This window comes from Chanodichthys erythropterus, chromosome 12 (assembly GCF_024489055.1).
Source record: "Chanodichthys erythropterus isolate Z2021 chromosome 12, ASM2448905v1, whole genome shotgun sequence".
Taxonomy (NCBI): domain Eukaryota; kingdom Metazoa; phylum Chordata; class Actinopteri; order Cypriniformes; family Xenocyprididae; genus Chanodichthys; species Chanodichthys erythropterus.
In genome coordinates, this window is record NC_090232.1 from 53624871 (window position 1) to 53648635 (window position 23765).

Consider the following 23765-nt stretch of genomic DNA (forward strand, 5'->3'; position numbering starts at 1 on the left):
AACAAGCAGAATCACCAAAGGAGAAAAATCAAAATCTTTAAGCCACCATCGTGGAGATGAGTGTTTGCTTTAGTTGGGCTCTTGACCCTTGACTTTTTATATTAGATTTTGTTTGGGCTGTTGTAGCAGCTAGTCAAGCAAAGAGAAAAGATGATCAGGTGGTGTTGGTTATGTTTTCACATAATCATTATTTGACCTGAATCACTGAACTCATTTAGAGCCTAATCTCTGAGTTAGATTTACATTATTGATTACAGCAGCACTGTGATTCTACAGCAGAAGATCAGCTTTATCAATATGATTAAAAAAATTTCAGAAAAGGTGTGCTGAACAAATAAGAAAAAAAAGTATTTTTTATTGTAGGCACACACAGACATCAAGAATCAGTCTGTGAATCTCAACAGTGGTGACCATCAAAAAGCATGTTGCAGTGCATGCTGGGAGCCACCAATCAAAATTCATCTATGGCTCCCATCATGCATTGCTGCATGAATAAATTATGAGCTTAATTGTCTTAGTAATTTCCTTTCCATTCTCACTATTTTTTTTTTTCTTTTCTGTTTGACTTTTTAGTAGCTTGTTTTCTAATGTTCAGAGTTGATCTGTTGATCAGAATATGTTGCTTGTCTCTGTTGTTGAGATTCACAGGCTGATTCTTGATGTCTGTGTGTGCCTAAAAGAAAGATTTTTATTTATTTTTTTTTTTAAATTAGAACAGCTTTTGTGAAATCCTTTATATTACATTGATAAAGCTGATCTTCTGCTGTAGAATCACAGTGCTGCTGTAATCAATAATGTAAATCTAACTCAGAGATTGGGCTCTAAATGAGTTCAGGTCAAATAATGATTATGTGAAAACATAAACAACACCTGACCATCTTTTCTCTCTACTTGTCTGGTTGTTATGATTCAGATAACAGCCCAAACAAAATCTAATATTAAAAAGTCAAGGGTCAAGAGCCCAACTAAAGCAAACACTCATCTCCATGATGGTCGCTTAAAAATTGTGATTTTTCTCCTTTGGTGATTCTGCTTGTTCGTCTATATCTGATGTTCAGAAGACGTCAAAAAAAGACGTCATAAAAACTTTCATTCTGGCCCCTCAGTGGACGTCTTTTCAACCTGAGACAAGACCTCAAAAAGACGTCTTCTGGACATAATTTGCTCAGTGGGGAGCTTCAGCTTTCTGTCAGTTTAAATGAAGGTGTCATGTCACTCTTATATTTTCGTCTTGATTGAAAGGATATTGTAGTTTAGGAAGTAATGCATATATGGCTTAAGGACAAAACAGTAAATATTCATATACAGTATATAGAATTATTAATTGCTTTCACACAGCTGAAATCACTGAAATTAGTGAAGTAAGAAAACTCAAATATATACTTACCAGGCCGGACTTCAGGAATGAACATGCCATCAAACAAATGAGAGAATGGACCATGACCTGAAAGGACCAATAAAGTAACAGTTGATCAATGACTATTTTGGTTCTGATGTATTCATCTATAATGAAGTCCATTCTTCAAAATTCAGCTTTACAGACAAACCAGGCATAAGGTGTATTGTTCACACTCTTCTAGATGCCCAAACTCCCAGTCAACATGTGAGATCATGTGATGATCACAGTGACCTCACATCATTCTCATACAGTGATACTCTCAGTGTTAGTAATATGTGAGCTCATTGTGAATTCAAAATGTTGAGCAGGTTGAGAGGAAGCAGTTCAAATATTGGTCAACGGGGGATATTCTCATGGTGAGCTCACAGTATGAGTGCACAGATTTATAAGAACATTCTCCAAACATACAACTTTCTTCAGCCACAGTCTTAGATGAAATCAACTGAAGATAAAAGACATTAAATCTCATTAAATCTAAAGATCTGATTCAACAACTCCACAAACAGCATTACAGCTTCACTTATTACTAACCAGACTGACTTTATTTCTGTCACACGTCTACAGAAGCTCTTATTGAGAATTAACAGAGGTTTAGATGTTGTCTCATTGTTTAATTTGACATTACCATCATGGTGATCAGTGTTTGCTTTAGTTGAGCTCTTGACCCTTGACTTTTTAACATTATATTTTCTCTGACTGCTGACAGGTGAATGCCATCCAGTAAAACATTTAGTGCTGCTGGATACCCACTAATAGATGTCCTAAACTTTGAAAGAAATTCTGAAAATATTTTGATGGCCATTTAAAAGCAGCTCTTTATTCTGACCATTTTTCACAAGCAACATATTATTCACAAAAATGAGTGAACCGGTTCAAGGAACGGAAACAAACTAATTTTTGACAGGAAGATAATCACAAATGGAAACGAAATAGAATTTAATCATTCTGAACAGAAACGCTAATTTTAAATGGCCATTAACTGGTTAATAATGTTATTTTATCGTTCTGTTTAATATTTTGATTTAACAGTCAACCAACCACAAATTCAAATAGTACAGCCTATGCAAATGTGACGCTGACGCATCCAACATAAGTGAAATGCCGTACACAGGCTCTAAAGTGTGTGAAATGCCCGCGCTGACGCGCTCATGCTCAGCTGTTAAGTCATCATAGGTCAGGTAAGTCACAATGCCAATGACCTAGCATTAGTTTTTCCGATGATGATATATGTCACCAACAGTCAAGCATTAGGCCTACATTTACGTGAAAATGAATGTCAAGTAATATGCAGCTTGTTGTGCGTTTTGAAACCAGCGAAAATTTGTTTGGAGTGTCTTTTGTAAATTATTAATGATGTCATGCTTTTACCTGTATTACCATAAATGGAGTAACAACTTACTCTCTTAGAAGGAAAATTCTAGTGGTTGTGTCGGCACCTCACGTGCACACAAACAAATTCTTGCATTGCTTACTTGATTCATGCTGAATGAGAAAGGTAAGCTTCAGATTCACTTTAAATGAATTCGTTTTGCATCTTATTTATTTTATTTGTTTTATTTCTAATAAATAAACCTGTTTCTCACCTTGAATATAGCAATAGAAGAATTTTTTTATTTATTTTGGCTTGACGTTTATATAGCCTGAATGGGCCTCTGTTACCTTTAGAGGTTTTCTTGTGGAGTAAGGGGAAGTAAAAGGTTTGTATGATGAATGCTGATGTCTAAGTGTGTTGATTTTTAAAGAGTTTTGAACAATCTAATATAAATCAGTTCAATGTTAAAAAAAATAAATAAATAAAAATAAATAATAAAATAAATAAAATTCTATCACATTTTCAAGTTTATTATTTCCTTTTCACATAACACTTCAATACCAAAAGAAAACTACAATAAAGCAGATTATTAAACCACTTTAATGCAGTCATTCATCTGTTATTAAAACAGACATGCTGATCTGCTTTATCAATGCAGAAATGTTTCCTGAATACATGTGATTGCTGATAAAAAAAGCAACTCTATAACCTTCATGATGGTGCCCTCAAAAGAAACATCTAGGCTATTTCTTAATATGCGTTCTTCAGCGATTTTGCGTCCTTGTGTTCTTGCTCTACGTCATCATCAACCGTCGAAGTTCAGTTCCAATAGAGGGTGTTGGTACACGATCCGTTATACTCATGCGTAGTAGACTCTTTAGAAAACACACATGCGCAAATGATAATTCTGTTTTGCGACAACCTGCACGATCCGTTTTGTGTGTGTGAGTGTGAGTGTGTGTGTGTGTGTGTGTGTGTGTGTGTGTGTGTGTGTGTGAGAGAGAGGGAGAGAGAGAGTATAACGTTTCCCCACACTTGTTTGTAGTTCTTCATGTAAGTGCAGATAGTCTTTGCAGAAATGCAGAGGTGGGAAGTCCAGGGGTCAAAGAGTAAAAGTCCTACCATATTGTTATTCCACCCACTGAAGCATTAATGAGATAAATAAGTGATTAATTGAGTGATGATTGACCATTATTGAAGACACCTGATGATAACAAGCAGAATCACCAAAAGAGAAAATCACAATTTTTAAGTTACCATCATCAAGGTCAGGGTTTGTTTTAGTTGAGCTCTTGACCCTTGACTTTTTAATATTAGATTTTTTTTGTTTGGGCAGTTTTAACTGCATTAAAACCAACCAGACAAGCAAAATTAAAAGACAATCAGGTGGTGTTGGTTATGTTTTCACATAATCATTATTTGATCTGAATCACTGAACTCCTTTAGAGCTCAATCTCTGAGTTAGATTTACATTATTGATTACAGCAGCACTGTGATTCTACAGCAGATCAGCTTTATCAATACAATTTTTTTTCAAAATCACAAAAAAAAAAAAAAAAAATTCTGATCAACTCTGAACATTAGAAAACAAGCTACTAAAAAGTCACATAAAAACAGGAAAAAAAAATAGTGAGAATAAAGGAAATTACTAAGACAATTCAGCTCATAATTTAGTCATGCAGCAATGCATGATGGGAGCCATGGATGAATTTTGATTGGTGGCTCCCAGAATGCACTGCAACATGCTTTTTGATGGTCACCACTGTTGAGATTCACAGGATGATTCTTGATGTCTGTGTGTGTCTAAAACATTTTTTTTTTTTTGTGTGTGTGTGTGACAAGGACAACTTTCAAAAAAGAAAAAAAAATGTATTGTAAAAGCTGATCTTGTGCTGTAGAATCACAGTTCTGCTGTAATCAATAATGTAAATCTAACTCAGAGATTGGGCTCTAAATGAGTTCAGGTCAAATAATGATTATGTGAAAACATAACCAACACCACTAGATCGTTTAACTTTGCTTGTCTGGTTGGTTTTAATGCAGTTAAAACAGCCCAAACAAAAAAATCTAATATTAAAAAGTGAAGGGTCAAGAGCTCAACTAAAACAAACCCTGACCTCGATGATGGTAACTTAAAAATTGTGATTTTCTCCTTTAGTGATTCTGCTTGTTATCATCAGGTGTCTTCAATAATGGTCAATCATCACTCAATTTATCACTTAATTATCTCATTAATGCTTCAGTGGGTGGAATAAAAATATGGCAGGACTTTTACTCTCTGACCCCTGGACTTCCCACCTCTGTGCATAGCATAAGCTACATTTAAAAGCATTAAAATAGACCCGCTGTTAAATGTTAAACACAATACAACTAAGGCCGGGTTCACACCGCAAGTGGCAGCAGAGCGCGTATTTTTTTTTTGCCGTCCATGTTAACAGATGAGAGCGTTCACACCGCACGCAGAGGCTGCGCGGCAGCGCGGAGCAGGAGCAGAGCAGAAGCAGCAGTGCCGCGATCGTTTCGGCGCTGGGTCTATTTTTGCTGTGCTGCTGATGCTCAATTAAAGTGAAAGCACACCTTTGATGGACAAAATAAATATGATTTCACACAAAAAGTGCTCAAAATGCACAGAATAAGCATATCTAGTGTGTTTTAACAAGAATTGAAGTATGCCAGGAAAGGAAATTAATATTAAAACATAGTTATAGAAGATTTACTCGTTTAAACTTGTTTTTAATTATTCAGTTTGGGTTAAAGTATGGTATATTATATAAAACTAAACTAAACTAGCCAGAAAATATGATATATAAACATTATTTTAGTTATTACACAGACAGCAATATCAAACCCGAGTTTGCAGTCTTGTAAACGTTCATGCGTCAGATGATGTAAAACACAAAGCTTACCTCATTTGTGTGCAGCAATGGATGACACGAGGCTTTTATTTTTATATTTATATTTATTTTTATTTATTTTATGTTTGTGAGTGTTGTACACCTTGCATGTTAACAAACTTTCAAGCCTATCAAGTTTAACAATGACCAATTATAAAAACAAATTTATAGCTGTCTTTGTAAAGAAATGCTCACTTTATATGCAGCTTCGAGCCGCTGCTGTGACGCTGTACAAACGCTTCCAGTGTGAATACTCGCGCGTCTCTGCAGCTGCAGTTCATGCTCACGCGCTGCTGCCGCTCTGCTGCCACTTGCGGTGTGAACCTATGGCGTTCGGACGAGGTCTAAAATATGAAGTTGCAACATGCACTCGTCTCACTGACGGCTTAATTTTTTGCTATTAAATCCATTCATTTTAAGACGCAGACGAGGAGTAGACGTCACGCAGACGTCACGTAAATCACGTGTGGCAGTGAAGTGTCGAGTCAGACGTTCACGCGTGATTCACGTGTAGCAGTGAAGTTATTTATTTATTTATTTTTTCGCTAACACGTATCAGAACACGGTCCTCACATGGCTCAGTGCAGTGTGTGAGCCAATGCACAATTTTATGGGGTTCCGACGAGCTCTTTAATATGAAGTTGCAACATGTATGAGGGGTGACTTCAACAAAATGTGATGATTGCTAAGCAAACTGAGAGGAGAACTAACGTGTATACGCACGCCAGCCGTCTGGCCAAAATCCCATAGTATTCAGGCGTCAGACGTCAGATATGAGACGTTAAACGTAACGGTCACGTGTTGGAGCTGCGCTCAAAGTGCGCGGCGGCGATGGCGGCGACGTAGTTGAGAAAGTATATTTTTTACTTTGCGTCTGGATAACGTACGTGTGGATAAACGTCTGGATAACGTACGTGTGGATAAACGTCTGGATAACGTACGTGTGGATAAACGCCTGGATAACGTACGTGTGGACTAGCGTCTGGATAATGTATGTGTGGATAACATTGATAATAATATTTTAGCTTTATTCTTATTTTGTCCAAAGGAAGCTTTAATTAAGGTGTAAATGTTCATAATTGTAGGAAGCATTACAAATCTGTCTCTCTGAATGAAGCTTGGCCATTCCTCCGGCCACCTCTGTTGCGCAAGCACCGCATTTGCTGACTTTTCTCCGTTTAAAGGACACAGCTGAACTATAGGCTTTCACCTCTTAATATGGAAAATAATAATAATAATAATAATAATAATAATAATAATAGGCTAATAATAATAATAATAATAATAATAATAATAAAATAACAAGCCCAAAAATGCATATAAATGGCCATGGTAACACTGCAAGTGCGCGCTTGGCTTGAAGCGGCTAAACAAATAAAACAGCAGAGACGAACTCAACGGTCAAACAGGTTTTTGTTTTTTTGTTTTTTAAGCGCATGTTTACTTAGAAAAATAATGTAAAAGTGCTGCAATGGCATAAAAAACATTAAGGTTAGCACAACGAAATAAACAAATATATTGCATGGTTATACACGCTCGTTTGAGATGTGTTGCATTAATTATTATTAGTAGGCCTAGACTTATTTATTTGTTCATGTGCTTGCATTCGATTTGTCTAATGCAATAAATTGAATTATTATATTTAAGCTTTAGTTATATTTTAAGTGATGTTGCTGGGTAAGTGAATTAAGAACAGTGCTCAGTCATAAAAAAATAAATAATGTTGTGTGTGCGTGAGGCGCCGACGCGATCACTTACATTTTCTTATAAAAGCGGGAAAAAAATAAAATACTCAGACATTTATGGTCACATTTATGTAACATTTCGAATCTGTGAAGGGTTAAATAGGCCTATTATTTCACAAGAAAAAAAATGCCTGTAAAATAAAGAAAGCAAAAAGAATTTCCTTTCTGTGGACTTCTCAAAAATGAACCGAAACTCAAATAACTTACTTGTCGCAGTTTGTTCCTTTCATTTTGTTAATATGTTTATTATTTAGGTGAAATAAATTTCGCGCATAGGTTATTTATTCCTTTTATAGAAGTGCTGCTGCCCAATGATGATGATGAATCCTCATGTTCTGTTGTTTATTCTGCTATTTGTTCATGTAGGCTAAAACTAATTAAACCCCTGGGATTTTATTAATGGGTCACAGACACGTATTCATTGTAATTTCGTTTAATTCTAATTTTACCTTGTCGGTTAATGAAAAGATAATGATCTCGTCGGTTGAAAGTCAGGGGAGGAAACGAAGTGACAAAGGCAACATTTAGTGTTCGTTTAGTTTAAGTTTTTTTTTTAACTAATATTTTTTTTCTTATATTCAGGTTTATTTCGATTAGCATAAATGTTTAATAGCTAGTTTTATTTTTTCTTACTTAACTATAATAACCCTGCCTGGGAAACACATCCACAACTGCAGTACAGTCAATTTTCCAGCTGTTTAAGCCATGAATATTTACAAATTCACAAACTAATTATTGCCGTCTGGGACACAATCTCAGGCCGGGAGTCTCAGACTCATCGAAGCCAAATACAGCTATTGATGCTCGGGAAGCTAAGCAATTTCTTAACGATCAGCATTTCATCTGAAAGAGGTTCGCCTGAAAATGTTGTCCAATAGAGGGAGCCACAGGATAAGGAATATTTTAAGCTTATTTTCCTTATTTTTAAGCTTATCTGTTTCCATACTTTTGAACTATAACCATTAAATTTCTTTAACCATGTTCTGACAATATAGTTTTACTGTACATTGACATATGAGAAATGCTTATCCCAAGAATAATTATTTTTATATGCTGTCTTAACTAATAGCCTATGACAGTTTGTTCTGCATGTGCATTTCTTTTTTCCGGTATATAGCTTACAATATTATAATTTCTATTAAAATACATGATTAAAGTGTTTGATAATAGGCCATAGCTTGCACTCTGAATTAATCTTTTAATTTCGAATTTGGTCTTTTAATTTAACTGTCTTTAATGCATCATGCATTTTTTTTTTTTTTGTTTGATTTGTTTTGTTTTATAAAGGATTTCTATGGGGGACAAAACTCTGTAACAATATGTTTTACTTGGATAATGCTGTCATTATCTTAGCAGTAGTGTTTATGACAGGAGAAATGTGTTGATTAGTTGTCTCTGGTTGTCACTGTAGGACATTAAGCCCAGGCATTTTCAAGTTAAGCAATAGCACATCTTTTAATGTCAGTTGATTGGCTAATAGTGTACGTTAGGTCATGTTTTCGTCAACATATTTAAACAAAATTAGGAATGGAGAAATATTCAGCGATTTTGAGGTGCGTTAAATGTGTTTTCTTTTTGCTCAAAACAAAGCAAAAACACTAATTTACAGAACTTCAGACAATTTACAAAATAACAACTGGCAAAACTTACTTCAGACGTCACGGCGCAGACGTCACGTAGCTTCTCACGTAGCTTCTCACACGGTTTTGGTCACGGCTTCTGCTCACGGCAAGGTACGCGACGATCGACACGACTGATTGCTTAGTTAGCATCGTAAATAGAGAAACGACACCTCATATAAATAGAGAAACGACACCTCATACAACATGCACTCGTCTCACTGAACGTCATGTCTGCGTCTGCCACATTACAGTTCGACTGCCTGGACGTGACGTCTGCGTTTGCTGCAAGGGTTTCCAGCATATTCCATACACTAATTTGAGCTTTATTATACCTATTCATTCTCTATTATTGTTTACACTTATGCTCATTGGAAATAATATTTAACGTTTTCAAGGCCATTCATTATTTTTAGCATGCAAGCCACCCATGCAGCTTTGTTACTACAAAGTGCCTACTTTCAATTTTATGATAAAATATATAGGCCTAGAATAAAAGTGTTTTTACGCTCTTTAATTTGAGACAATTCGCCAGGATGAATCAATGACGTTTTCCTCTAATATTTGCAGCAATAAATAAACATGAATATTTGAATGCATGTTAAAAAAATCAGAACAATTTAATATGAACCACTGTCTCATGCAATTGATCAGTCAGTTTCAAAAAACGTGGCACTAATGCCGCTGTGTGATATTTATACTGAATGAAAAAAAATTTCGCACAGTGGCCAAAAGAAAAAAATGAATAATAAAAAAAAAATAATAAAAAAATTGTGAGGGGATATTTGAATTATTTGTTAATAAACTAGTGTTTTCTGATTGTCACAAAGATGAATTTGACGATCTTGACTCATCTCCTCAACTGGACGCCCTTTAGATAAAAATGCTTCTTTACGGATTACATAGGCTAATAAAAGTTTGTTTTCGATTTTAATTATTTCGGTTTAAAGTAGTAATTTAAAGCATTTTATAGATATTTTTATCATCTCTGAGGCTATTCGCTTAGTCTCGGTTCATTTTTGTGAAGCCTTCCTTCTTAAGCCAGAGACGCGAAATGCGCATTCTGTTTGTTTTTTTATATTTATTTATTTATTTAAATCAATAGCGCACATTTATCTAGGGTAATTTTTTTTTTAAATTAGTATGGTAAAATGCATGACTTGTTTTTTTTTCTTTTTTCTCATCCATAAATATTATTTTATGCAAGTCGTGTTGATTTGTGAAGAAGGCTAAATTGATCAAACATATGCTCATTGCGCTTCCTGCGGCTGGCCGCTCGGTTGTTCCTCAAAAAAACAAAACTTGATTTTAACAAACATAGAATGTTCCCAAAATATTTCTAAATTAACTAAAGAAACGAAAAGAAATTGACCACCCATTAAAAAACAAAACTGGAATATTGTAATGGCTGCACATCAGCTGTGTTTGGGAAAGAGAGAGAAAGACAGACTCAGCTAAAATATAGTCTGATTATGGTTATGGCTAAAAATCCCAGAAAATATCGAGATATCATTTTTGTCTCTATCGCACACCTTTATATAGCCTATTTAATTAATCTTTGCTTGTTTGGTACACAATCCACTGATCATAAAGCTTAAAAAAAAAAAAAAAAAAAAAAAACCTTATCTTAGATTTTCTCAACTATATCTGCACTCTCAAAAAGGATGTGTTAATTAATAACACATTTTTTGTGTTATGGCTATTTTAACACATTTTTGTGTCAATTTAAGTTGATCATGTGCAGAGAGAGAAAGAGAGAAAGAGAGAAACAACACTGTGTCCAACACAACATGTGTTAAACTATCATCCAATCACATTGCTGCTACGTCACTCCACAAGCCGTTAAGCAAGTTTGTGCCTCTTTCTTCATTGGCGGATGACTTGTGTTCATTTTGACACATTCATTGTGTTATGATTTTAACACAGTAAATGTGTCAGGAAGGTGATCTGCTGTTAACAAGCAGAATCAAAGGAGAAATTCACAATTTTAAGTTACCATCATGGAGATGAGTGTTTGCTTTAGTTGAGCTCTTGACCCTTGACTTTTTAATATTAGATTTTGTTTGGGCTGCTGTAACTGAGTTATAACAGCCAGACAAGCAAAGAGAAAAGATGATCAGGTGGTGTTTGTTATGTTTTCACATAATCATTATTTGTCTTGAACTCATTTAGAGCCCAACTTTGAGCTAGATTTACATTATTGATTATAGCAGAAGATCAGCTTTTTCTACATAATTCAAAGGTATTTCTTAAAAAGTTGTTCTGATCAAAAAAAAAAAAAAAAACCTTGCTTTTAGGCGCACACAGACATCAAGAATCAGCCTGTGAATCTCAACAGTGGTGACAGGCAACATATTCTGATTTTAGAAACATTAGAAAAGAAGCTCCTAAAAAGTCACATAAAACAGAGAAAGAAAAAAAAATAGTGAGAATAAAGGAAATTAAATTAAGACAATTAAGCTCATTATTTATTCATGCAGCAATGCATGATGGGAGCCATGGATGAATTTTGATTGGTGGCTCCCAGCATGCACTGCAACATGCTTTATTATTCTCACCATTGTTGAGATTCACAGGCTGATTCTTGATGTCTGTGTCTCTAAATGAAAGAGCTTTTTTTTTTATTTTATTTTATTTTATTTTTATTTTTATTTTTATTTTTTATTTTTTATTTTATTTTATTTTATTTTATTTTATTTTATTTTATTTTATCAGAACAACTTTTGAGAAATCCTTCAGATTGTAGTGATGGGAAGTTCGGTTCTTTTCCGCGAACCGGTTCTTTCGGACAGTTCGATTCAATAAACCGGTTGAAAAAAACGGTTCACCGGTTCTTTTACGCTCCGACGTAATGACGTCATCCGCGATGACGTCGTCTATCACGGGCCGGGATGAAAAAACAAGTGATTCAAATATATAAAGTTAGTAATCATAACATCAGTCAACTAAAACATTATAATCTGAAGCGTTTCTTACAATTTAGTTTTGCATCTAAAGCATCCAAACACATATACATTACAGGCAGTGATGTGCAAACAAAGTTTTACAGTTATAAAGTGAATAAATTAGTCTTCATCATGATCCTCTTACATTATGATTAAATAAACTTACGTTTCGCCAGATTGGCCCCTCATTTCGAGTCCTCTCATAGCATCAGTTGTCCTAGTTAACCGGTGCTGTGATGTTACTGTTCGGTAGCTTCAGATCACACGCTGAATCACGCATGCGCAGTATCATCAGCTCACCGGTTCTCAAATCGGACACATCCGAAAGAAGCGGTTCTTCGGTTGTGTACTGATGATCCAAAAACCGTTGCAACCGGTTCTACTCGAGAACGAGATTGAGATTCGAGAACCGCGAGAGCGATTCAAAAGGAGTCGCTTGTTTGCTCTCGCTGCAGTTTGATTACGTCATTTTTTATCTTTATATCACCTTAATTGTTTAGAAATTAAAGCTGTCCATGGATTATTTATGAAACAAATAAATGTTTTGATAAATCTAATTGTTTTCACTCTTTTAAAAAAAATAACTTGAAAGCACAACTGCACAACTTTAACTATATTGCTTTTTAAATAATATTAATATAGAAAAATGAATTTGTTGAACTATTTCTGAACATTAGTTTGATCTGTGTACAAAATATTATGTTCATGTGGGCATGTAGTTTATTATGTACAGTATTATGTACAGTATTTTATGCTATTAATCTGCTATGGTGTATTTGGAAAAGCACAATAAACGTTATATTTTCAGTATGTTTTATATTATCACACTGTCCGATGTTCAACAACTTGACAATAACGTGCTTTTCGTTCACTTGAAAAGTTAAACGCATGCGCAGTATCATCAGCTCACCGGTTCTCAAATCGGACATGTCCGAAAGAAGTGGTTCTCGGTTGTGTACTGATGATCCGAAAACCGTTGCAACCGGTTCTTGACTCGAGAGCGAGAACGGTGACAGGCCGTGTATGTTCGTTCGTGTCGCGCATGTGCACTCATATCAGCTGCTCTGCTGCTCGTGCTCATCATCATCAGTTCTCTCTTCACAGCAGGTTAAGTCAGTACTGTTGGAGTAACTGAATAACTCCGGGATGTTGGTTTATTTCGAGAGGTAGTGTCAGTGTCAGGCACGTCAAAAAGTGTGTAACTTTAGTAATTTGTGGATTCATGTTTGCTTACTGGAGATGCGAACTGTTTGGAACGATTCAGACCGATTTGGTGAACTGGTTCGACCGGTTCACTGAAAAGAACCGGTTAAAAAGAACGATTCGTTCGCGAACCGGACATCATTATCAGATTGTATTGATAAAGCTGATCTTCTGCTGTCGAATCACAGTGCTGCTGTAATCAATAATGTAAATCTAACTCAGAGATTGGGCTCTAAATGAGTTCAGTGATTCAGATCAAATAATGATTATGTGAAAACATAACCAACACCACCTGATCATCTTTTCTGTTTGCTTGACTAGCTGTTACAACAGCCCAAACAAAATCTAATATTTAAAAAGTCAAGGTTCAAGAGCTCAACTAAAGCAAACGCCCATCTCCACGATGGTGGCTTAAAAATTGTGATTTTCTCCTTTGATTCTGCTTGTTAACAGCAGATCACCTTCCTGACACATTTACTGTGTTAAAATCATTGACTCAGTGAATGTGTCAGAATTAACACAACAAGCGTCGTCCCTAAACTCACACACTGATGAATTTAACACATTTTGAGTCAGTTTTAACACATCCTTTCTAAGAGTGTGTATTGCATTCATTTTAACTGGTCAAAAATAGCACATCTATGACACAAATTGTGTGATTTATGACACATTAGTGTGTTAAATATTTTAACACATTGCCTGTGTTAAGAAGAATAACACACTGGTTGAGTTAAAAAAAGTAACACAACACAACATGTGTTGTCCTTAACTAGACACACGGATGTGTTAAGATATAATGTGTTGTTTTTAACTCAACCTGTGTTATATCTTAACACACCCGTGTGTTAAGTCATCCGCCAATGAAGAAAGAGGCACAAACTTGCTTAACGGCTTGTGGAGTGACGTAGCAGCAATGTGATTGGATGATAGATAACACATGTTGTGTTGGACACAGTGTCGTTTCTCTCTCTCTCACACACACATTAGTGTGTTAAATATTTTATGCCTGTATTAAGAAAAAATAACACACTGGTTGAGTTAAAATTAACACAAAATGTGTTGTCCTTAACTAGACACACAGATGTGTTAAAATATAACACAGGTTGTGTTGTTTTTAACACATCTGTTTTAAGAGTGTGGTTGTCCTGCATCTTCAATAAACAAGTTAAAAAAATATACATATATTAATATATAACAATTTAGACATTTTTTTTTTTACTTTTTTAAATTGTAAAAGTATAAAGATAACATAAAAAGTATAAAGCCTAAAAGCAATGTTTTAGCGAAGTTTGTGTTGCTTCCCAGCCGGCAGAGCCATGTGGGGCCCAAATGGGTTTGACCTGGGCTATCTAACTGGGACCCAGCCAGTTTTGCACCCAGTTTCCATGTAGGCCCCACATGGATTTGCCCAGATGAAATGAACATTGTTCAGAGTGCACACTACAGGCTGTTAAATGTAACACAGAATCAGTGTTGGAGTTAATGAGATAATTAAGTAATTAATTGAGTGATGATTGAGAATTAATGAAGATAGGTGCTGTTAACAAGAAGAATGAATGAAAGAAAGAGAAACAACAAGAACAGAAAAAATCAAAACACTAGAACTAGAACTGACTTCAGCCGCAGCCTTAGATGAAATCAACTGAAGATAAAAGAAGACATTAAATCTCTCCAGATCTCAGCAGAGGATTAAACAACTCCATATACAGAAGCTCTTATTGAGAATTAAGAGACTGTTGTTGATGTTTTATTGAATTTTTTTTAATGTTACCATCATGGTGATCAGAGTTTACTTTAGTTGAGTAGTTTGACTTGTTTTTATAATGTCAGGGTTTCTCTGGCTGCTGTAACTGAATTAGTTATGGCAAGAAAAACAAGAGCAAACACAATCTGATGCTGTGTCTGCTTCATGATAAGAATATAATCACTGCGCAGTGGCTTGATTCACTGATCTTATGACTGAGTTTAATATGAGCAATATCTTACTGTGTTTTATTGTGATTCATGTAAAGATCCAGCACAGATTTAATCAGAAAATCTGAATGAGTTTTAAAACAGATTGCATACTAAACACTTTGATCTACGGTGAGATTTACTCACAAACATACATCAAGAATCAGCGCATGAATCTCAACAATGGTGACATGCTTAATGCTGCAATGCATTCTGGGGTCCATGGATGAGTTTTGCATGATGCACCCAGAATGCATTGTGGCATGAATCATATCACCACTGTTGAGATTCATACGCTGATGGTAGATCTCTGTGTGTGAGGAAGTTTTGCTGGAGTTTGAAAGTGTTTAGTGTACAATGTGTTTTAAAACTCATTTAGCTTTTCTTACTAAAACAGTTTAATCATTGTATTTCTAGAAGAGTCAACACAAACTTAACATTTTATTCATATAAAGCTCAGTCATTAGATCAGTGAAATAAGCCACTACATGACAGTTATATTCTTATCATAAAGCAGCTGATCATATTTTCTCTTGTCATTGTTGCCATAACAAAAGCTACAACAGACACAGTACAACTAACACTAAAAAAAAGTCAAGAGTAAAACTGCCTAACTAAAGCAACGACTGCCCTCGATCATGGTGACATCAAACAAAACTATTATTTTCAACAAATCATCAACATCTAAACCTCTGTTAGTTCTCAATAAGAGCTTCTGTAGATGAATGTCAGAAATAAAGTCAGTCTGGTTAGTAATAAGTGAAGCTGGTAATGCTGTTTGTGGAGTTGTTTGATCAGATCTTCAGAGATTTAATGTCTTTTATCTTCAGTTGATTTCATCAAAGGCTGTGGCTGAAGTCATAGTTCTTCAGTGATTCTGCTCGTTATCACCTAATTATCTCATTAACTCCAAGACCAATTCAGTGTTACATTTAATAGCCTGTAGTGTTCACACTGAGTAGTGTTCATTTCATCTGGGCTAAACCATGTGCTAAACAAGGGTGTGCTGGTTGGGAGGCGTCCGACCAGTGGGACTGTGACAGTTAAGGGGTTAATACGAACTTCTGTAGATGTCTGACAGAAATAAAGTCAGTCTGGTTAGTAATAAGTGAAGCTAATGTTGTTTGTGGAGTTGTTTAATCAGATCTTTAGAGATGTAATGTATTTTATCTTCAGTTGATTTCATCCAAGGCTGTAGCTGGAAGTAGTTCTTGTGTTTCTCTTTCCTTCAGTGATTATGCTTGTTAACAGCAGGTGTTCTTCACTAATACAAAATCATTATTCAATCACTTAATTATCTCATTACCTCCAACACTGATTAAGTGTTACATTAAACAGCCTGTAGTGTGCACACTGAGCAGTGTTCAGTTCATCTGGGCTAAACCATGTGGGGCCTACATGGAAACTGGGTGCAAAACTGGCTGGGTCCCAGTTAGATAGCCCAGGTCAAACCCATTTGGGCCCCACATGGCTCTGCTGGCTGGGTTATAGGAATACTCATGTCGTTTAGTTTTATGAAATCCGTTTTGAATTTTTTTTTTTACATTTGGGGGTTATTGTGTTTTTATCTTTTTACATTTTTAATGTAGCCTACACGCTTGATGGCCAACCCATCGATCGCAATCAGCTGCTAGATCTGAGACTGTTGCTGTAAAATATAATAAAATATATGGAAAAATGCATTATGCCTGATTAATGTTCAGTTTTTCAAGCACCTCTCTTCTTATATTTTACATTTAAAATATAAATTAGGATTCTAATATTTTTTTATCATGTTTTCCTTTCTTTTTTAAAAAGAAAATGTTAACTTTTATTCAGCAATAATGTTAAATTAAGATTTCTATATTTTGAATAATAATCTGCCAGTATTCATCAATCAATCCTGTAAAAATATCACAGAAAAATATTAAGCAGGACGATTTTTTCCGACGTTGACATTGAAGGATCATGCGTCAAAGAAGACTGGAGTAATGATGCTGAGAACACAGCTTTGCATCTCAGAAATAAATATAAAATATATTAAAATAGAAAACCATTATTTTAAATTGTAACAATATTATAATAACACTATTAACCAGACCCCGCCCCTTCAATAGGCTATATAAATAAATAAAACCTTATATAAATGATTCACCGATTTTATTTGTTTGTTTATTTATTTATTTGTCAAGTCCTCGATCCTTATCATTGCGTGAAATGAATCGTTAGTGGATGCGTGAAATGAAAATAGAGCTAAACAACGACGCTGGCACTCGCTCACCAATAGATGGCGTCGTTGGCCCATGTTTAATTAATTTTATCCGACAACAGAAATAAATGATTGGGTGCTTATACAAGTATGTAAATAAATAAATAGTTTCAGTAGCCACAAGAAGAAAAGAAAACAGATAATTTAACAAAGAAGTCATGAATAGAAGTAAAAACTACTGGCAAGAATTCTACACTCTAAAAAATGCTGGGTTAAAAACAACCCAAGTTGGGTTAAATATGGACAAACCCAGCAGGTTCACTCTCAGAAAAAAAAGTACAAAATTGTACCTTTAGGGGTACAATGGTACAAAGGTACAAATTTATACCCTTGTGATTTGTACCTTAAGAGAACAGTTTTGTACCTTTGGTGACAATTTTGTACTCTCTCAGAAAATAAAGTACATAATTGTACCTTTAGGGGTACAATGGCTTGTCACTGGGGCTGTACCCTCAAAGGTACACATTTGTACCCTTGTGATTTGTATCTTAAGAGACCAGTTTTGTACCTTAAGAGACCAGTTTTGTACCTTAAGAGATCAGTTTTGTACCTTAAGAGAACAGTTTTGTACCTTTGGAGACAATTTTGTACTCTCTCAGAATATAAAGTACAAAATTGTACCTTTAGGGGTACAATGGCTTGTCACTGGGGCTGTACCCTCAAAGGTACACATTTGTACCCTTGTGATTTGTACCTTAAGGGATCAGTTTTGTACCTTTGGTGACAATTTTGTACCTTTATTTAACAGTACAAAAATTTACCCTTCAAAAGAGTACAAAATTGGCTTTTTGACAGCGTTCAATCGTTGACTATAATGAGATATATATATTTTACACACACACACACTGAATTAAAATCAGATTTTATTAAATCCTTTTCATTTTCACATTTTACAACATTTCATTTTAAACGCATTTTTAAACATTCCATATGAGTCCATCTTGCCGGGTGTTAAAAAGTAACACTGAAGCAGTGTTAAAGTTAATGAGATAATTGATTGATGGTTGAGTGATGATTGACAATTAGTGGAGACACCTGATGATAATAAGCAGAATCACTGAAGAAACAACAAGAGAAAAAGAGAGAGACACAACAACTACAACTGACTTCCAGCCATTAAACATTATTACACTTATTATTAACCAGTTTGATTTGATTTCTGTCACACATCAACAAAAGTTCTTACTGAGAATGAACAGATGTTTATATGTTAATGTTTTAATGAAAGTTTAGTTTGAAGTCACCATGATGGTGAAAAGCATTTCCTTTAGTTGGGCTCTTGACTCAATTTACTAACATTAATTTATCTCTGACTGCTCCAACTTTGTGTTTGTAGAGCACATTTGTTATGGCCAGAGAAACTATGATCTGAGCTGTGTTTCCCAAAAGTGCTGTGTAAATTTAGGTTTACAATGCTTTGGGAAGCACAGTCATAATGGTTGTGTTTTCTCATTGTGAACTGGCCAGATTCATTGGTGACATCCAGTATTAACTGGTGATATAGATGTAATATTATTTCTTTATAGTAAATCTGTTACCGCTTGAGATCCAGCAGAGCTTTTATAATCTTCATTCTGCTGTTGGATCTCAAGCTGTAAAATCACAGGACTACAATCATTAATACTAAAGCTACACATCAAACACACCGTCAGAGATTAAGACTCTAAATGACATCAGACCATCACATGATAAAATCATCATCAAATTATATTGTGACCAGATCCTGTTTTCTCTGACCATAATAAATGTGCTTTACAAACACAAAGTTGGAGCAGCCAGAGAATAATTAACAATAAAAGGTAAAGAGTCAAGAGCCCAACTAAAGCAAACGCTGACCTCTTTCATGGTGACTTGAAATGAAACATTCATAAAACATTAATTAACACCTTTTTTCTCTCTTTCCTTCAATGATTCTGCTTATTAACATCAGGTGTCACCACTAATTGTCATTCATCACTCAATCGTCAATCAATTATCTCATTAACTTTAAAGGTGCCCTCGAATCAGAATTTGAATTTACCTCGGCATAGTTGAATAACAAGAGTTCAGTACATGGAAAAGACATACACTGAGTTTCAAACCCCATTGTTTCCTCCTTCTTATGTAAATCTCATTTGTTTAAAAGACTTCCGGAAAACACTTGGATCTCAACATAACACCGACTGTTACGTAACAGTCGGGATCATTAATATGTATGACCCCAATATTTGCATAATGCCAGCCCATTCGACGCATTAGACAAGGAAAGGCAGTATTAACGGCTGGATCTGTGCACAGACAAGGTAAGCAAGCAAGAACAACAGCGAAAAATGGCAGATGGAGCAGTAATAACTGACATGATCCATGATATCATGATATTTTTACTGATATTTGTAAATTGTCTTTCTAAATGTTTCGTTAGCATGTTGCTAATGTACTGTTAAATGTGGTTAAAGTTACCATCGTTTCTTACTGTATTCACGGAGACAAGAGCCGTCGCTATTTTCATTTTTAAACACTTGCAGTCTATATATAGCATAAACACAACTTCATTCTTTATAAATCTCTCCAACAGTGTGTAATGTTAGCTTTAGCCACAGAGCATAGCCTCAAACTCACACAGAATCAAACGTAACCATCTAAATAAATACTTTACTCACATAATTCGAAGCATGCATGACGAACATCTTGTAAAGATCCATTTGAGGGTTATATTAGCTGTGTGAACTTTGTAAATGCGCTGTAATATAGTCGAGAGCTCGTGTGGCAGAGGAAGCGCATCTCTTAAAGGGGCCGTGCTGAAAAAATCAGTGCATAGTTAATGATGCCCCAAAATAGGCAGTTAAAAAAATTAATTAAAAAAAAATCTATGGGGTATTTTGAGCTGAAACTTCACAGACACATTCAGGGGACACCTAGGACTTATATTACATCTTGTAAAAAAACAATCTAGGGCACCTTTAATACTTTTTAACACCCGACAAGATGGACTCATATGAAATGTTTAAAAATGTGTTTAAAATGAAATGTTATAAAATGTGAAAATGAAAAGGATTTAATAAATTCTGATTTTAATTCAGTGTGTGTGTGTAAAATATATATATCTCATTATAGTCAACGATTGTACGCTGTCAAAGGCAATTTTGTACCCTTTTTGAAGGGTCAATTTTTGTACTGTTAAATAAAGGTACAAAATTGTCACCAAAGGTACAAAACTGCACTCTTAAAACAGATGTGTTAAAAACAACACAACCTGTGTTATATCTTAACACATCCGTGTGTCTAGTTAAGGACAACACATGTTGTGTTACTTTTTTTAACTCAACCAGTGTGTTATTCTTCTTAACACAGGCAATGTGTTAAAATATTTAACACACTAATGTGTCATAAATCACACAATTTGTGTCATAGATGTGCTATTTTTGACTAGTTAAAATGAATGCAATACACACTCTTAGAAAGGATGTGTTAAAACTGACTCAAAATGTGTTAAATTCTTACACATCAGTGTGTGAGTTTAGGGACAACACTTGTGTGTTAATTCTGACACATTCACTGAGTCAATGATTTTAACACAGTAAATGTGTCAGGAAGGTGATCTGCTGTTAACAAGCAGAATCATGGGAGAAAATCACAATTTTTAAGCCACCATCGTGGAGATGAGTGTTTGCTTTAGTTGGGCTCTTGACCCTTGACTTTTTAAATATTAGATTTTGTTTGGGCTGCTGTAACAGCTAGTCAATCAAACAGAAAAGATGATCAGGTGGTGTTGACCTGAATCACTGAATTCATTTAGAGCCCAATCTCTGAGTTAGATTTACATTATTGATTACAGCAGAACTGTGATTCTACAGCAGAAGATCAGCTTTATCAATACAATCTGAAGGATTTCTCAAAAGTTGTTCTGATTTAAAAAAAAAAAAAAAAGCTCTTTCATTTAGAGACACAGACATCAAGAATCAGCCTGTGAATCTCAACAATGGTGAGAATAATAAAGCATGTTGCAGTGCATGCTGGGAGCCACCAATCAAAATTCATCTATGGCTCCCATCATGCATTGCTGCATGAATAAATAATGAGCTTAATTGTCTTAATTTAATTTCCTTTATTCTCACTATTTTTTTTTTTTTTCTCTGTTTTATGTGACTTTTTAGGAGCTTCTTTTCTAATGTTTCTAAAATCAGAATATGTTGCTTGTCACCACTGTTGAGATTCACAGGCTGATTCTTGATGTCTGTGTGTGCCTAAAAGCAAGTTTTTTTTTTTTTTTGATCAGAACAACTTTTTAAGAAATACCTTTGAATTATGTAGAAAAAGCTGATCTTCTGCTATAATCAATAATGTAAATCTAGCTCAAAGTTGGGCTCTAAATGAGTTCAAGACAAATAATGATTATGTGAAAACATAACAAACACCACCTGATCATCTTTTCTCTTTGCTTGTCTGGCTGTTATAACTCAGTTACAGCAGCCCAAACAAAATCTAATATTAAAAAGTCAAGGGTCAAGAGCTCAACTAAAGCAAACACTCATCTCCATGATGGTAACTTAAAATTGTGAATTTCTCCTTTGATTCTGCTTGTTAACAGCAGATCACCTCCCTGACACATTTACTGTGTTAAAATCATTACACAATGAATGTGTCAAAATGAACACAAGTCCACCGATGAAGAAAGAGGCACAAACTTGCTTAACGGCTTGTGGAGTGACGTAGCAGCAATGTGATTGGATGATAGTTTAACACATGTTGTGTTGGACACAGTGTTGTTTCTCTCTTTCTCTCTCTCTCTCTGCACATGATCAACTTAAATTGACACAAAAATGTGTTAAAATAGCCATAACACAAAAAATGTGTTATTAATTAACACATCCTTTTTGAGAGTGTGGTCTCTCAAGGTACAAATCACAAGGGTACAAATTTGTACCTTTGTACCATTGTACCCCTAAAGGTACAATTTTGTACTTTATTTTCTGAGAGAGTACAAAATTGTCACCAAAGGTACAAAACTGGTCTCTTAAGGTACAAATCACAAGGGTACAAATTTGTACCTTTGTACCATTGTACCCCTAAAGGTACAATTTTGTACTTTTTTTTCTGAGAGTGTTGGGTTAAAGGGCACCTATTTCACAATATGTAATATAAGTCTCTGGTCTGGACAAGTTTCAGCTTAAAATACCCCACAAATTTGCCCCTATTTGGGGGTGAGCAAAAACATGCCTTTTACTATATTACTATATTGCTTTCTAAAAAAATAAATACAAAATTGGCTGAAAAAAATGGCTGGGTGAAAACAACCCAATCCCTGGATTTGTCCATATTTAACCCAGCATTTTTTAGAGTGTAGCAGCTGCATTATGGACTAACTTTAACTTGTTTATTGAAGATGCAGGACAACCAGATATCGTTGAGAAAACCTAAGATAAGTTTTTTTAAGCTTTATGATCAGTGGATTGTGTACCAAACAAGAAAAGATTAATTAAATAGGCTAGAGCCAAAGACACAAGCAGCACGTGAAGTGATCCATCATCTCTTTTAGTTACAGCACATGAATGAATATGAAAGGTTATTTTGTTTATGTGTGATGTTAAAACATGGAAGAATTGAAAGAGAACCCCTGGCTCTAAACCCCTGTCCTGACATTTTATCCTACCATTCAGATTTTCCAACCAGGGTTTACTGCGCATGCACACATTAATATTGCATCCTTTTTCTCATGCTAAACAATATTTAATGTATCTGCATTACTGTGAGGGAAGGGTTGGGGTAGGTGTAGACTTCAATAAAAACGCAATTGGAATAAAAAAATATTTATTGTTGGTTCCATGTACCTGTATACCTTCTAGCTACAACCGCAAATATAACACATAATTATTGTATTTGCATTTCTGTAAGGGTATGTTTAGGGTTGTGGTAGGTGTTGACGTTAATAAACCATAACTTTACAGTAGCATTTTTCGATGTCGAATTGTACTACCCACTGTTTTAGTGGGAGATAGGGAAAATCTGACAGGGTAGGACAAATCGACAGAACACCGGGTTTTCTGCACCTGTTAATACAAATACATGTTTTTATGCATCTTCAAAAACATTTAGGCTAAATAAATAAATAAATAAAAACAAAAAATAATAATAAAATGTGCTCGCTTTTGTCTTTTGAGGTGTAAATGTTTTATAGTATTCTAACAGATCGCCTGTCAATCACTTTGGCGAAACTATAAAACTAAATATTACAACTCCAAAATAAAAGATATGCAAATATTGTTTATGTTAGTAAAATTAGCCCAAAATATAGCAGTGTTTAAACATTCGTTCTTTTGGTATTGGTCTAGAGACTCCTAGTGGTGAATACATGCTAGAACAACTTTTTTATGATTTCTTCAAAGTATCCGTGGATATGTGGACAAGAAGCAATTGCATACAGCATTTTTTATATTATTTGTATAAATGTTTACTTTTTGGAATAAAAAG

At 34.9% G+C, this 23765-nt stretch overlaps 1 protein-coding gene across 1 annotated transcript in view; it reads right to left on the minus strand.

The window, feature by feature from the left end:
- The window catches only part of LOC137032470 (deoxynucleoside triphosphate triphosphohydrolase SAMHD1-like), a 71907-nt gene that overhangs the window by 41507 nt on the left and 6635 nt on the right, over positions 1-23765 (minus strand). Inside the window, exon 4 of the mRNA XM_067404233.1 lies at positions 1384-1444. Coding sequence (XP_067260334.1) covers positions 1384-1444 — 61 coding nt within the window. The remainder of the gene's footprint in view (positions 1-1383; positions 1445-23765) is intronic.